The sequence below is a fragment of the Danio rerio genome, chromosome 20, assembly GCF_049306965.1.
Source record: "Danio rerio strain Tuebingen ecotype United States chromosome 20, GRCz12tu, whole genome shotgun sequence".
In the NCBI taxonomy this organism is placed as follows: domain Eukaryota; kingdom Metazoa; phylum Chordata; class Actinopteri; order Cypriniformes; family Danionidae; genus Danio; species Danio rerio.
Window position 1 is genome coordinate 16,086,965 of NC_133195.1, and position 17,740 is coordinate 16,104,704.

A 17,740-nucleotide genomic window follows, 5' to 3' on the forward strand; every position below is an offset into this window, starting at 1 on the left:
CTTTTAGCGAATTCCAGGTGGGGAGTGGCTTCCGTCTGGCCACTCTACCATACAGGCCTGATTGGTGGATTGCTGCACAGATGGTTGTCCTTCTGTAAGGTTCTGATCTCTCCACAGATAAATGCTGGAGCTCAGACAGAGTGACCATTGGGTTATTGATTACCTCCCTGGCCCTTCTCCCCAGATGACTCAGCTTAGATGGCAGCCCAGCTCTAGAAAGAGTTCTGGTGATTTTAAACCTCTTCCACTTACGGATGATGGAGGCCACTGTGCTCATTGGAACTTTTAGAGCAGCAATTTTTTTTATGTAACCTTACCCTGACAATCCTGTCTCAGAGGTCCACAGACAATTTCTTTTGTCTTCATGCTTGGTTTGTGCTTTGACATGAACTGGTAACCCTCGGACCTTATATAGACAGGTGTATGCCTTTTCAAATCATGTCCAATCAACTGAATTTACCACAGGTGAACTCCAATTAAGCTGCTGAAACATCTCAAGAATGATCAGTGGAAACAGAATGTACCTAAGCTCAATTTACAGCTTCATTGCAAAGGCTGTGAAAACTTATGTACTTGTGATTTTTCAGCTTTTTCAGTCATTATATGGGGTATTGTGTGTAGAATTTTGAGGAAGAGCAGCACGGTGGCGCAGTGGGTAGCACAATTGCCTCACAGCAAGAAGATTGCTAGAGCCCCAGCTGGGTCAGTTGGCGTTTCTGTGTGGAGTTTGCATGTTCTCCCTGTGTTTGCGTGGGTTTCCCCGGTTTCCCCCACAAGTCCAAAGCCATTTGTGTAAGTGAATTGGGTAAGCTAAATTGTCAGTAGTGTATGTGTGTGAATGAGTGTGTATGGATGTTTCCCAGTGATGAGTTGTGCCTGGAAAGGCATCCACTGCCTGAAACATATGCTGGATAAGTTGTCGGTTCATCTCGCTGTGCGACCCCTGATTAAGAAAGGGTCTAGGCCAAAAAAAAAAGAATAAATCAATGAATTTTAAGGAAGTAATTGAATTTAATTCATTTTGGAATAAGTCTGTGACATAAAAAAATTAAAGTGAAAAAAAAGTTAAGTGCTATGAATACTTTCCAGATGCACTGTATTAGAAAGAAATATTAGAAAAAAATAGGAATCTGTTAAAGTTTTCAATTAAAAAAAATGTAGACTATTGTCATTTATTAGGCTAATTACAAACTGGCCAGCTCATTCAACTTTCCTCAGTCAGAATTTGACTATTTGAATGATAAAAAATGAAAACCGAATAAAAGAGCTTGATGATTTTTATAACCTCTCTATTGAAAATTTATGGATAACAACAATAATGTTAGTATTCAAATTCATTCAAACTTATTCATACTCAAAATCATATTAATATGGTCCACTTTTAGTGCTTCACGCATCATTTTTTGTTTCAATTGTAAGTTTTCTTTTACAGCTATATGTTGGACTCATGAAAAATAATAGCTTTAGTGACTGCAAAAAATTTTGATAAAATGAGAATCACTTTTTTCCATATTTCATTCGTTTTTAGGTGTAAATTAAAGTTAGTATGGATAGGTTATTATCATTTCACCTCAGCTGATTCTGGCTGATTAGCCGCGGAACTCAGCATATATACTGTATATGGTATTTTTATTTTGTCTCATATGGCTTAACAAATTCAATTGCCTTTTAAGATTATTTCTTACAATTAGCAGATAATATGGCATGCAAACTCACATTGTTATGTCTGAATTTCATGAGTAGCCTTGCATTTACTTTTACCGGCTATATTTAAAGTAATTGGAAGTAATTAGTTTTTTTTCCATTTGTAACGTTAAAAAACATTTTAAAACAATGCTTAGTGGATGTAATAAAACAGTGTTTTTAAAAGACTAAACACTTTATTGATATAGTATGCAAGCACATGTGGTCAGAACACAAACGAGTCGTAGGTAATGAAGTGTTAAGTGTTTCTCCCAAAGAAAAACTTATCTAAGCAAAATGCTAGCAGGCACCTGTAGCTCCGCTCATGTCCTGCCTCTTTGCATTTGTGTGTCATTTTTGACACACAAACAAAATGGCAACGGTTGGCCATGGCCACCTTTAGCTTCATATGCGCTCTTCAGAAACCTATAGGTGACATCACGAATATTATGTCCATATTTTTTACAGCATTTGGTGATTACTGTGAGTGAATTAAAAATTTATGAGCATCTTGGCTTTTCCAATAAACATTTTTACGCGAGAATTTAAGGGTGCTTTCACACCTGTGAATCGATTCAGTTGTTCCGAAACAGAGATTACAATTGTTACATTGTTGCTCTTTGCCCTTGGAGCGGTTCGCTTTCACACTGCAAAGTTTCTAATCGGACCAAAAGAGCTAAAACAAGTCACGTGCGAGTAAACTCTCTTTACATTGGTCAGAGTGTCAGGGTTTATTTTGCAGCGTCCCGCTAAGCTGTCAGGAGAGGTGGTGGTTTGGTGGTGATTGACAGGGTGCGCGCGAGCAACGTGTCTGAGGAGAGACGCGGTGGGGAGGGGTGAGAAGGGTGCGCAACGATGCCTATTTGAGGACTGGGACGGAGACGCGAGATTTGCGGGCATCCGGAGACTCGCGAAACTTCTCGCCCAACTCATAATTCTCTCTTCATATAGCCGTAAGGCTATTACATATCCATAAAACACTGTGATTTAACCGCGCTCGGATCGGATCGCTTTCTCACTGCAATCGAACCGCTCCAGGGTTCGTTTCAATCGAGCCGAGACCACCTCATTCAGGCGGTCTCGGAGCGATTACTTTGGCGCAGAACAGAGTGCGATTGCCCTGTTCACATTTGCCAAACAAACCGCGCTAACTGGGCAAAAGAGGTATGTTCCGAAACAAAAGTGTAGGTGTGAAAGCACCCTAAAATGCGCACACAAATAGGTGGATTTTTCAGTATTGAAAGGTTTCTGTGGTCCAGCGAGCAAATATGGCGCATTTCAAATCATATACTTCCACTGGGAATTATTGCAGCCAAAGAACTGCCATTTAGAGGAATATGAATGTTTACAAAAAGCCTTTTCTCTGTGATAAATGGTGTAGTCACATTTACCAGTGCTTGGCAAAATTGTGCTGGCAAAATATAGTTAATCTGATAGAAAACTGGTTACAAAGAAGTTACATTCATTCATTCATTCATTCATTCATTCACTCATTCATTTTCCTTCAGCTTAGTCTCTATTTCAGAGGTTGCCACAGCAGAATGAACCGCCAACTATTCCAGCATATGTTTTACACAACCAGTATTAGGAAACACCTAAACACACCCGCCAGAGCACCCAGAGAAAACCCAGGCAAACATCGAGAAAACATGCAAATTCCACACAGAAATGCCAACTGGCCCAGCCGGGACTCAAACCAGCGTCCTTCTTGCAATGAGGCAACCGTGCTAACTACTGAGCCACCATGCCACCCCTAAAGAGTTGCATATCAAAGCAAAAACAGTTCCCTAAGAAATTGACACATTGACCAACAAATGTGGTTTGCGTTGAAAGTCAGTGTCAGCCTTTTAGACATGTCTACACTATAACAAAGCATTTCTCACTTTAATCTTTGTGTGACTATACATTTATACAGGTTTATACTTTCTTTCTTTCTTTCTTTCTTTCTTTCTTTCTTTCTTCATACATTTTAAGACCTTGATTTCACAAATGAGTAATTCTGGAAACCACAAGCTTGGAAAATGTACTGTTTAAAAAGCCTATGTGGTTACAGGTCGTTGGGTTCATTTCAAATATTCTGGCTATTTCAACGCTTACGCACCTGATTCCAGCCCTCGAGGTACAGGTTACTTTATTAATTGAAAGTTTATTCAGCTGTGTTGTTGATGGAGAGAACACACATAAAAATCCCCTTTCGTAAAGTAGACAAACATTAGATGACAAACTAAATCGTGTTATTAGCATGCAGAAACTAAGTGTGTTGAAATATACCAAGACTTGGTCTGAAACCCCTGGAGTGGCTGCAGGTTGAAAAGCAGTCGGAGTTTACCTGGGAACACTAGGAGGGACTCGTTTGGGATGGCTGGTGGTGTTGGTGTTATCTTTGTTGTTGTAGACAGGTAGAGGCTGAGCTTCCAAGCGAACGTGTTGAGATGGAGCAGCTGGAGCTGGATGCTTCTTAGGGACACTATAACCTTTAGGAGACCTGAGAAAATAAAAGAGGATTATTATATATTATTTTTTTAATATTATTTTTATATAGTATGGTTTCCGCTACATTCATTCATGCGTGGCGAAGCGCCATGCCAAAATTCGTACCACCACGGCTACATTACAGCTTCTCATTCAAAACGTTTTATTTTTTTAATAGTGGACGATAATCGCACCAAAACGTATTAAATGGCAAGTAAATTATAACAGAGCAAACTTTTCTGTAACCGTAGTAGTGCTGTGTGTCATTTGTTTAACCCTTTAAGGTGACGTGCTTACTGGCTGACTGACAGGTGCGTGACGTGTGAGGCCAGCAAACACGACGTATAGCCGATTTATTTTACTTCAGGATGCATTAATGCTACTCTGTGGATCTATTGGAGACATTCATAAATATTCCTAGCAAATCTAATAAATGTTGGAGAGATACTCACTACGTAAACAAACTAAATCGCACTTCAGCAACGTATGTTTGAGAGCGCACAAGAAGATCTTGAGCAGCGTTCATTTGAGTTGCCGTGCAAGAAGATATGTGCACGAACAGAGGAAATCGGCGTGCAAGCAAAAAGATTTGCATGCTTGTAGGGTATTACACATTTGCGATCTTGACTTCTAATACTGCGGTCACGGCATTTGTCATTGAAATAACGCCACAGGTAGTTTGGTAAATCTGTGTAAAAAACAAAAGGCCTGCCACCACAGCTGGAAAAAATCCTAGAGGAAACACTGTATAGTATACAGTTAAAAATATATATTTTGCTGCTTGTCCAAACTACTTAGTTAAAATGAGCTAAAACAACACAATTATTGATTTTTTCCATGATCAATCCACTTAAAAAGTTAACTTTGATCGATTTGTGTAGGGACTGGATATTTTAGAGTGTATATTATAATTAATATTAGAATACTGTCTGTTTTTATTGTTTTTTCCTGTCATTTCACATAATTCACATTCACAGAATTCACATATATTGTATATTTTATTAATTTGGTCATTTGTGTAGGGCTGTACAATTTATAATTTCAACATTAATATCACAATGTGTGCATTCGCAATAGTCACACAGCAGCAGCTGCAATGGAGCGAAGTGGTAATTATTGTTGAGCAGCAATGAGAATGTACAATGTTTACATTTACATTACATTTGATTATTCAATAAGAGGGGGAAGACAAAATAGTGATGTGCATGAGGTGGCGCTTCTCGTAATGATGGATCTAACATATATCAATGTTGCAAATCTAAGAAATATATGTGCTGTTTATAAAAGGAATACATCATATTGACCTTATTCTAAAATGCGGAAGTGCGCCTGTTTTCGCGATTGTCTTAGAACTTCCGTTTCAGTCGCCTATGGGAGAAATGACAAGGAATAATAAACGCCAAAAAAACGGTCAAACTACTTGCTCTACAAACAAATGTTTGCATGACTATACAGACCAAGTAGAATAATTTTAACAAGGAAATATCAGTTTGCAACATCAAACAGCGAAACGAGCAGTTTTTAATGTCTAAAAATGAATGGAAGTGAATGAGACCGGAAGTCTCGTGCCAAAAAGGTTCAAATGGCAGCGCCCGCTCGTCTGCGGAGAATAAGGTCAATAAATTTTTGATGCATTTTCTCTCCTAATTTACAATTATCATACCATCTTGTGGATGGTTTTCTTGTGAAACATAGCTGATATGATGATCTATTTTAATCTAAGGATTAAAATATTACAAAAAATATTATTTTCTACATTAATATAAAAACCACTGCCTTCATGTTTTCTTCTTCTCCGGGGCTTTTTCAGTTTATTCATGAAAATTTGCTTTTGTATAATGTTATTATTATTATTAGTTTTATTTATTAAATGCATATTTATATTTGTTTTAATTAAAAACAAGCTTAGATTTTCCCCTGTCAGGTCTTAGACCATATAGGGCAAAGAACGTGTCTTTGGATATAACTCAGTTGTTTGAACACACTTCGTTATTATTATTCATTTGTTCTTTTGCTGGAAATTAGAACTGATTTAAGAAAAAGTTTTGAAACAAATCTTTGCGCATAACAAACAAAATTAATTATGTATAGGCTAATGGATGTCTGTGCGTACAACAAGTTTCCTTATCCACGAAAGAGAGTGAAAGTGAAACAAAGAATGAGGAGGATCATCTCTCATTCTCGCGCTGCAGATGGTCTGTTTAACTGTTTTCTCGCTAGTGAAATGCTCAGTTTTTCCACTTACAAAGTCCATCATGTAAATAGCAAATGCGCTATGGCATGACGCAACTGACTCTTAAAGGGAATGGAAGATGAGACTCTGATTAGTTTATTCTCAAAACACACCCATAACCCATTAAGAGAATAAGCTCACTCTTGTTAGACCATGCGCCACAGCGCAAAGTGGATTTTTCTGTCCTTAAAATAGCAAATGTGCATTCTGACACGCCTTTAATGCTTTTGCGCCCTGCACTTTAGACTTTGTGCCTAGATCATTAAAAATAGAGTCCAGTGGATGCTCTCATTATTCTTGAAATTGGGCATTAATGGCTTCAAATGTAAACATCAACATGGGCAGATTAAGATATGGTCATTTGTCTTGCTGATGAGATGTACTGTATGGAAGGACAACCCGGACAATGTTCAATAGCAGTTGTAAATAGGATTTGACATTGCATTTTCAATATGTGGACGCGTAAATTGTGACATAATCCAAATGCAACTGCAAATCCAGCATTTCTGTTTGCATTTCCACTTCCGCGAAAGCGCAGTGACTGCCACATTTCAAATGAAAAAGCAAAGTTCATTTGCAGATGTATCACATGTCTTATAAGCTATGTTTATTTGTATATCGCTTTTACAATGTAGATTGTGTTAAAGCAGCTTCACAGAAGATTTTAGTAAATGACATATCTAAATAGCAATATTAGTTGCTTCATTAACCTGTAACCTGCTGAAACTCAAATGGAATCACAAATTCATTTGCATTTGATTTTCCGATGTCTACACTGAAACCTGCCAATCAAACCACAGGGGTGAGAAGCAAAAGTGCAGAGAAGAATTCTAATTCAATAATAAATTGTTCATTTTTTTTTTTTTATTCAAAAAAAAAAAAAAAAAAAACTTGAATACTTGATTAACTAACTGGGTTGTTCACACACAATATGTTTTTCTCTTTCCAATGTGCTGCTTTTCTATTGCTTTTCAATATAAACACGCGTTTGGCAGATGCGTGTGACCGTTATGCTTGTGTCTTTTTAAGCACCGTGCACGTGAACGCCATGTTGTTAGATGCTTTGTGAAGTTTAAAGAACTTCAAATTTCACAAGCAGTGCAGCTCATCACTGTTCAGAAATTCTCAGAAGTGAGGCAACTATTGCAAGTTTCTGTTTACAGGTGCTCAATGGTTGTGTCTGGGTAACCTCATGCTTTATGCCTCATTTTTCTTTTATACCATTCCTGAATGTTGCTTCTTGTTTTTAGATGCAAAGACACGTTACGTGTGAACGAGCTCCAACAGTGCTACGGCGTCTCCTCTACGCAAGAGCATCCAGCTAAAATAATTAACTTTCCATGACCTTTAATTTGTTATTAATCTCAGTCAGTTTTGTAGGCTTGGAAAACACAATTCCATGATATTTCCTGGAAGCCTGGTGATTCAGTGTGCGCGAGTGCCAACGGTCCACTATTAATTATGTGCCTGAGCACTAACCAAACTCTAAGAGCCAAATTAAGACCAAGTGTGCCGCAAGCCTACGTTTGAGTGAAGGTTTCGGCCGTTAGATCGCCCCCTGGGGGCTGGCTGCAGTACAAGTCATAAAGCCCGCCTCCTCCGTGTTAATGAAGGAGACTTGAGCCCAAATAAAAAAAAATATTACACTTGCAATAAAATGTCCCGAAAGATAGTTCTGGTCGATTAAGGCACTGGTTATTGTGCTGAAATAGGTGCAGATCTTCATTTTTGTAAACAGTTTGTTTTTAGCAGTAATTTAATGCTGGGCGTGTCATCGTGATACACAGCTGTGATTGACAGTTTCTCAAAGCGCGGCGTCTGAGCTTCGGCAGGAGACTGAAGTAGACTGAAATGTTATTATTCGATTTCTGTGTTATTTTACCATGACAAAATGAGTTCAGCAGTAAACTATAGTTTCTGACATACATGATCCTGGTGGAACACTGTTTATTCGCTAAGTTCAGGGCTTTTTTCGGGCTTTATTAGTTTGCTGATACACGCCTAGCCACCCAGATAGCAAAACACAGTTCCGGCTAGATTCTCGCCTGCCGGAGACTTATCTCTTAGAGCTCAGACTGACTAATGTTACCTCTGCTGGACCTACTCCGGATGCCTGGACTCACTGCCCGATTCCAGTCCGAGTCAATCGAGCCACATGCGGCGGCCGAGCGAGCAGGCGCTGCCGCATGCGAGCCGGAATCACCCCGCGACGCCGCGAGTAAGTTATGCGCTGCGGCCTGGAGCTGGCGCGATTGAATATATAAAACCCTCATATTTGTTAACGTTATTACATCCATTTGTGTTGATATGACAGCAAACGCATGCTGAGAAGTTCGGGGGGCGTAGTTGATTTTACATAAAGCGTTTGATTGGAAGCTCGACTCTGCTCATTTTCGCGGCTCCTCCTCTGGCTCCATCAAACAGTCCTTCTGCGCATGTCTGGCTCCAATTTCAGCAGTCTTTTGCGACAGTTTGTGCCCGTCAAGCAGGCGTTTTGCCCTCAAGGCGTTCAATGGGAAAAAGGGCTGTCGCGTCGTCCATATTTTTTACAGTCATTGATTAAGACCTGTCACCGGCGGATGATGAGGGAGACAGCTGGAGGTACCTGCGGTGAAGCGAGCCACTGGATAGCCAGGAGTTATCTACGGGAGGTGGCAGCGGGGTGGAGATGGTGGTGGTGGAGATGTCAGTGATGATGTTCAGAGCCTCTTTCAGGGCAGCATGGGTACGCAGAACCTCCTCTCTGCGCAAGGCTTGCTCAGGAGACTCGTCCATCAGAGAGTACTGATCTCCTGAAGAATACAACTGAGCCAGCAACTCAGAGTGGATGAACTCTTCTACCTATTGGTAAAGAACAGAAAAATAAAGGTATGTTTGATACTGAAATATGATGTAGAGACTGATGATTACATATATATATATATATATATATATATATATATATATATATATTCTTTATAAAGTGGTTTTATTCTGACTAGCAGAACAGGCATTTACTGACACATCATCTCACCAATTTGTCCGATAGGCCCATTTTAACCATAATGTCAACTACATTGAGGACCAAACCATAAGCAGCTTTACTGCAGTTCTATTGTCTGACACTGTACTGTACTGTAAGTGCTCAAGCTTTTTAGGTGGATTCTGATTGGTTCTAAAAATTCTGAAATGAATTCCACAGTTCCTCTGTTGATATTGCTATAAATGTGTTTTGAGCTTTGCCATACTCTTAGAAAACTGAAATAAAATAGCTATCTATTTAGTTAATGATGTCCCTTGGTATAAAAGTCCAAAGTCAAACTAAATATTCAACAACTATTTTGAGAAATATAAATTGACCAGACAATAAGATGGTACATGTAATCACACAAAAATGTATTATTTCGTTATACAATATTATTGCACAATAATGCCTAATTTTTTACTCTAGTTACTCCAAAGTTCAGAAAACCTATATTTCAAACTAACTTAACCTATGGTGAGAAACATATACAACACTTAAAGTGCAGTATAGAAGCATACTTCAGTAGTGTAATTCTGAAGTATGCATATATACACTACCTGACAAAATTTTGTCGCCTATTCATGTTTTAGGACAGAAGTGGCTTATATGAAAGGTAAAGAGCTCTAGATTATGCTTATTTTACCAAAATAAAATTTGATCTAGCCTTGATTTTTGTAATTATTATTTTAATAATTTAGTTATTATAATTATTGACATTTAATTATTAGTCTTGTCATTTAACAAAAATTATGTACAGTATAGAATATAAAGTCATAGTGCAGTGTAAAAAGAATTATAGTTTTTCTCAGTAACTTTGGTGCATTTCTCACAACACTATTTACATTTGCACAACAGTTGATGTATTTCTCAAAACAATTGGTACAAACTGCAAAACATAGTTGATAACTTCAAAAAGGATGTCACTTGCTCAAAATGGATAGCTCATTCCTAAAAAGCAAGTATTCTTTTATATGTCAATTTAAGTGTCAATGTCATCAAGATGAAAAGTCCCGACACCATTGTTTATGAACAAGATAGTTAAATGGCTTTGTCATGTTTTCATTATGAGTTTACTCCAGTTTTCCCAATGCAAAAAAAGTCAGATTTTGGTGACTCTTCCTGAAAATGCTCAAGACAGCACAATTTACTATTTGCACAGCCATTTAAAAACTCCAGTAAAGTTAGACATCACTGCATTTAGTGAGGTACCCGAGTACAAGACACTGAATATGTATGTTTCACATTTTTACTGCATTTGCTCTTTACAATTTTAATTTATTCACAGCATTGTGCAACAGAATAAATACACCCTTATTTACAACAAACATAAACTTTCTTTGGGTCAAACTGTGCACAACTGTTAACAATATTGCAGTACATATTGGAACCGAACCTACAACACACACAGGTCTGTAAGTCATTCATGAAATTGTTTAATTTTGAAGGTATTTTCAGGAAAAAAAGATTTAAACTTTTTTAATAAAATTTGCTTGACAGATTTTGAAAAATAGTTCAGTATTTCTGTATGCAATGACTCCAGTAATGAAATGAGGACTATTAGTTTTTCATTGGAATGACTATTCAGCATTCACAAGTTTAGTTAATTTTGAATGACATGACATAAGCAGATGATAATGTTATAAAACAGCAGAGAGTTTTAAGAAAGCAATTGATGCATGTCCAAAAGCATTTGCAATTTGTTGGAAGGAATGAACGAAATACTGCTACTATAATGTGCACACAGCCATGTCACCCTGCAGCCCAAGACCGGTTACTCACTGAAGCTAAGCTGGGCTGAGCCTGGTCAGTACCTGGATGGGAGACCACTAGGGAACACTAGGTTGCTGTTGGAAGTGGTGTTAGTGAGGCCAGCAGGGGGCGCTCAACCTGTGGTCTGTGTGAGTCCTAATGCCCCAGTAAAAGTGAAGGGGACACAACACTGTCAGTGGGCGCCGTCTTTCGGATGAGACGTTAAGCCGAGGTCCTGACTCTCTGTGGTCATTAAAAATCCCATGGCACTTCTCGTGAAAGTCCCTCTATCGGCCCTTACGATCATGGCCTCCCAATCATCCCCTTCCACCGAATTGGCTCGATCACTGTCTCTCCACTCCACCAATAGCTGGTGTGTGGTGAGCGCACTGGCGCCGTTGTCCTGTGGCTGCTGTCGCATCATCCAAGTGGATGCTGCACACTAGTGGTGGTGTGGAGAGAACCCCCTCATGATTGTAAAGCGCTTTGGGTGAATGGCCATACACAATAAATGCGCTATGTAAATACACATTACATTACATTACATTACAAATAACTAATTGTTTGAGAAATGCATTAACTGCTGTGCAAATGTAAATAGTGTTGTGAGAAATGCACCAAAGCAACTGAGAATAACAATTGTGTGTTAAATGAGCTTGGAGAACTGCATGCACACATTTCCGCAATGATTCAAATAACAGCCCCCTTTGAATTTTTTTTCTTTGTTTTGTTTTTAAACATTTCCCAAATTATGTTTATCAGAGCAAGGACATTTTCACAGTATGTCTGATAATATTTGTTTCTTCTGGAAAAAGTCTAATTTGCTTTATTTTGGCTAGAATAAAAGCAGTTTTTATTTTTTTGGAACCCATTTTAAGGTCAAATTTATTAGCTCCTTTAAGCTATAGATTTTTTTATTTTTACATTAGATGTTATATCACTGTTAGAAACAGAGGACACAGACATTGTTGATGACAAGATGCATGATGGTCTTGGGCATCAGGTCTCGGATGCTTTTGTAGACGATGCTCATGTAGGAGTCCACCAGGTTGCGGATGGTCTCGACCTGACGCTCCAACTGAGGGTCCATAGAGAAGCTCTCCGTCTGGCTTGAACCATCTCCATCTGCCTGACCAATCAAAAACAAAGACACATGAACATGCAGAAGAGTCTAGATGAGTAGAGTGATGACAAAGACATATCAAAGTGTGCATGCAGGGAGAGAAATAAAGATGTTAAGTGGAAAAAAAAGAGGAGAATCAAGGAAAGAGATTTGCTTCAGTGAGTGTCGGTGGGGGTGTGGTTGACTTCTGTCAAAGCGAATTATGGGGAACCCTGACAGAACTGTGACATCACTCAACATGGAGCTCCAAAGCACACATAAAGACAGAAAGAGGGGGATGGAGGGAAGCATGAAGAAGAAGAAGAAGGAAAAAAAGCAAGGGAGCTGATTAGAAACAGAGCTCAGAGCCCCCTCCTCGCTGATCCTTAATGGTGTGACACAAGAGCTGAGGAATGCAGCTGAGCTCCTGACCCCAGAGCACAGCCACCATGAAGCCTGCAGCAGCCGTACAGTCAAACACTGCAGGAGTGAGTGCTGTCCAAACTACTACATTATTACTATGATTTTTTATGTGTTGGTTTTAGGGCAAAATCTGTAGAATTATGTGAAATGTATTGCAAAAGGCTGCCTGTGTATAAAGCAAACATTTATGCTCCAGTTCTCAGATTTCTTTTCATGTATAACAAATAGTTAGGGGTATGCTTAAACAAATTACAATTCCATTGAAGCATTTGTTTGCGAAAAAAAAAAAAACAATTCTGTCATCATACCTATGTTGATCCAGGCACAAGCCATGTGGATCAAAATACAGTATATGTGAGTTTCTGCAAGAAGGTGAAACTGATTTTTAAACAAAGGACATCTATGTATCAGGTTTTATTAAATACCTTCATAAATATTTTGCAGATTAACAAAAGTTCTACTGGATTGGAATGACATTAAGGTGAGTGAATATATATTGTAGTCTGCATTACTGAATTAGCGTTACTCTGTATGAAAACTATTCAGATACAGCCATCTGTCTACTACAGTATTGAATAAGGCATATTTAGGCACTAAGTTGGAACATGATGCAAGTCATGCAGACCACTTTTCTAGAGCTCTTTGTAGTGTATAGTTTATTGCACAGTCCAGACATTTGGTCCAAAATTGTGACACGTTAAAGGTCCAGTGAAATTAAAATAATGTTTTAGAGAAGTTACTATCAGTATGTCAGTCTTCAAAGACATTAAAAAGCTAGTGTGGTACAAAACAAGGACAAAATTTGCGTTTAGATGATATAAAACTGAGATAAATATATGTAAAGCGTGTAGTTTGTCATTTCCATCTAAATGGATAAACGTTTTTTTTTTGTTTGTTTCACGTCACTTTATACTACAGTTTCTCAGAATCTGAGAAAAAGTTTTGCTATTTCTGCTGAAAAGTTTGTTGAAAAAATTTTTACATTTTTAATTTTTATTTAATGCAAATCCCATTAGATCTACTTATTTGGTAAACAAAGCAAGTCTCTCATATAATATATCTATTAAAGGACAGAAAATTACCTTACAAACTGTATTGTAAATAAATCATATCAACATTTTAATATTACTATTATTATATCACAATAATATTAGTCAAGTTAATTTAAAAACATGTATAAATAAAAATACATTTACGCAAGTAAATACATAGACTCAATGATTGACTGGAAATCTGCAGATATCTGTGGATTTCTCTGAGCACAGATTCTGTGTGGGCCTCATCATAACAAATCAAATTCTCAAATTGGTCATTATTTGATGCGAAACTGTAGTTTGAGGTGGAATTTAGGATCTGTTTCTATGTCACTTCTTGCGTGATTGGTTGTAAGACGTAATTTGCAGACTGAGACAAAGTTGTTGTAGTGCAGTGCAGATCTATTTTCCAGTGTAAACACAGCAGCAACAGAACACTACACCAAATAGTCGTACAGTTTAAAAACATCTTTGATGCAACTTCTTTTCAAATCGTGCAGTCTGAACTTGGAGTTACATACAAAAACATTCACATTGAGTCTGATATTAATTAAAAATATATATAAGCATTGATACTTTGTTCTCCTTTCTCTTAAAAAACAAATAAAATAAAAATAGAGGAAATATTGTGTACATCAAATCCACTGCATGGTGAGGAAGAGAGTTCACCTTCTTATCAAAAAGCTGTGCAGGATTATTCCGAAGTGGTGGATTTCAGGGTCTGTTTCCATGTCACTCCTCGTGTGTTTGGTTGTACGGACCAAGACAAAGTTGTTGGCGATTCTTCCTATTCTAACCAAAGATAGAATGATAGCTTGGTCCACAAACTACAGTTTGTCTAATAACCAAACATTATTTTGATTTTGGTATTTTCTTTTAAAATAAATTTCAATGTATTTTGCCCATCCCTCACTGTAGCCTTCACTGCAAAATATTTTTCTTACTTTCAAGTATTTTGCTTAACCCTATAGCAGATTATTTTGCTTGTTTTAAGGAAAACCTCACTTCCTCACTTATAGACCTATTCGTTCTGAAAACAAAACAATATTTCTTACTAGTCTAGACGATGCTTCTTGATTTAAGAATTTTATATTTATATATATATATTTATATATTATATTTATATATATTTAGATATTTAGATTAGAAACAAGAGGCAAAACTCTTAGTAAGAAAAACATTTTTTTGCAGTGTTCTGTATGCTTGAATCAATGCCTGCTGTGCACCTTTCCCATGCTGGTGGGATATGTGTCCATCCCTTATCATACTTCTACTCTATGTTTAGGATTTGTTTATAGAAATGACTGTGATGTGGCTGCAGTATTACAACAAAACTATAAGATTGCCACTTATTTTTCTAAAATAACTGTTGAATTTCATAATAATCACAGCTTTTAGATAAAGTAATGAACTCTCCTCCTCTCCAAGTAGTGGATTGGATGAACACAATATTTGATCTTTTTTGAAGAAGAACAAAGCATCAACGCTTAAATTGGCTTGGAATTGTTTTGCGATTTTTAAAAAATTTATATTAGACTCAATGTGCAAGGTTTGTGTATGTAATGCCGAGTTCAGACTTCACGATTTTCAAAGTAGTCACATCACAGACGTTTTTACACTGCATGACTATCTGGGTTAGTGTTTCATGGCTGTTGTGTTTACATAGTAACTTTTACATTTTACTTTTACTATTTACAATAGTAAGAGTCATCGACAACTTTGTCTCGTTTCGCAAACTACATCTCACAACCGCACACATGCAAGAAGTGACATGGAAACAATGCAAGGTCATGTAGTATATATTTACCTATTGACTAAATAATGAAAAAGAAGCCTTAAGTGGAAGAAAATGGCAGAAAATGTAATTATTTTGCTCACATGTCTCAATTTCTCCTAAACTCTTTTTCTTTTTTTGACCTGGTTGTGGTATTGCTCAGATGACACGTCAAACAGAAAACGGTGCTTCTGCCAAATTTCCAGTTTTTCCTACATTTCTGGGGTCCAAATAGACAGAAAAGATACCTTTTTAACTTCTCTCCAACATCTGGCTGGCCTGCAGATACCCATACAAGTGGATGCTGCTCTCTGATTGGCTGTAGGTGATCACCGGTGTTATTTTCAATCAGAACTCATTTCACACGGCATGATTAGAATCGGTGACAGCTCCAGATTTTTTTATGCAAAATAACTCACAGGTGTCAACGACTGATCGGCGATTCTCTCAGATTGCATCATTAATAGTTCACACTGTGTGATTGTTACCCAAGTGAATGAGCAAAAAATTGGCTGTGATTTCAGGCATTTGTCAGTGATTTCTCAAAATTTATCAGCGAGTCAAAGTCTGGGCTAAAATCATGCAGTCTGAACTCTGCGTCACACATTTTATGCATTTAATTCTTTGTGCAAAGACTTTAAATCTGATATGCTTTTAAAGTATGTAAAAGAGCAGCTTGAACTTTTTTTAAAACTTCTCCATTTGTGTTTCACAAGAAATGTAATGAAAAAAATGGGGCTTTTAAAAAAACTAATCCTTTAAAGCACTAGCACATGGTGTTGGTTTTGCGAAGAACTAGGGAATAAAACAATTCTGAGTGGAGCTTATAAAAGTCCACATGGCATCCGGTAATAAAGACCTCATTGGATTCAACCAAAACCTGTATTTTGAAGTAAAAGGCCACAGGGTTTAGCAAGCAGGTAAGTGAAGCCAGTGGGTCCGTGAGCTTACTGTGGTTTTCTCCGGGTAAACCCCAGCTCTCAGCAGAGAGGCCTTCCAGCTGTCCACATCATCCTGAGTGTCACAGGCCAGCTCCAGATGCCTGTAGTCCTTATACACGTTCCTATGGTGAAAATAACATCATCGTTAGCTGGTTCCTATGGCAGCCTGTACACATAAACAAAATCAGCAAAAACTCTCTCACTCGCACATATTATCCGGCCAAAACCACAAACCACAGACCACCCCTTTTCCCCTCTTTGATATGAAATCGATTCTCTGTCTCTCTCTCTTCCCAGCTTTTGTCCTATCTTACGTTTTTATGCGTTATTCCCATTTTTTACTTCGGTCTAATAACTTTGCCCAGTCTCTCTCTGCTTTCCCTTTCCTCGCTTGCTCAGGAATCTGGAGCCTGTCTCTCTCCATCTGTTCCACATTCCCGCTAATTATTCTGTTGTTTCTCTCCTCCTTTTGTTTCCCTCTTATTTCTTTCTGTGCCTTTTGTTTCTCTTTGTTGTGCCCGTGGGGTAAAAGGCTTAAAGTATAACGGTACAACGTTTATTTGATTTAGTCTGCGGCTGATAAGAACACATTTACAAGAACGTGACCTGAGACTAGGGTCGAGCCTGACACACACACACACACACACACCACAGCAACCACATTCTCACACACTTCCATCTTATAAAGCCCAGGCAAAGATATGACTCAGTGCTACTAATTGCTGCAACTGAGAAATCACTTCTCATAAATGCTTGCGTAATCACTTGTTCTGAAAGTTTACGTACTGTATATATGAATGAGTACATATGCACTGATCAAGCATCTATCTAAATTGCTTTGCAGAGCCTCCTAATAAGGTGTAATGTGTGGAATATTGCTTCGCGGTTCAGCTATTCATAACTCATTGCTAGTTCATGATATTTCTGACAGAATAACTGGGGTGCTTGTGAATGTACTGAACTTTATTTGCTGTTCCAAAACCGCAAAGTACGACTTCGACTTTTAGAAGGATTTAGATGCACAAATTGAGTCAAAAAATCAACAAAACAATTTGCGCACATCCAAAAACAATATTTGGATATGTTTCCAGGGCTCATTATAGATTTTTTTTTCTCTCAAACTGAAGCTTAGCTTATATGCCAAAGTCTTGTGTACACTGCATGTACACTGTAAAAAAAGTGATTGCGCCAGTTAGTTATCACAACTTAATATTTTGAGCTAAGTTAAATTATCTGGGTTGAATGTGTTGACATAACTTAAATATCATAGTTTTAATTTTATTTAAACTTATTTAGACTTAAAGAACTCCTATACACTAACCGGC

General features: G+C 37.8%; 1 protein-coding gene across 1 annotated transcript in view; it reads right to left on the reverse strand.

The window, feature by feature from the left end:
- dnm3a (dynamin 3a) overlaps positions 1-17,740 on the reverse strand; it is a 105,745-nt gene that overhangs the window by 12,299 nt on the left and 75,706 nt on the right. Inside the window, exons 16-19 of the mRNA NM_001128524.1 lie at positions 16,426-16,537; positions 12,106-12,270; positions 8,994-9,229; positions 4,013-4,168 (exon numbers count right to left, since the gene is read on the reverse strand). Of these exons, the coding sequence (NP_001121996.1) occupies positions 4,013-4,168; positions 8,994-9,229; positions 12,106-12,270; positions 16,426-16,537 (669 nt within the window). The remainder of the gene's footprint in view (positions 1-4,012; positions 4,169-8,993; positions 9,230-12,105; positions 12,271-16,425; positions 16,538-17,740) is intronic.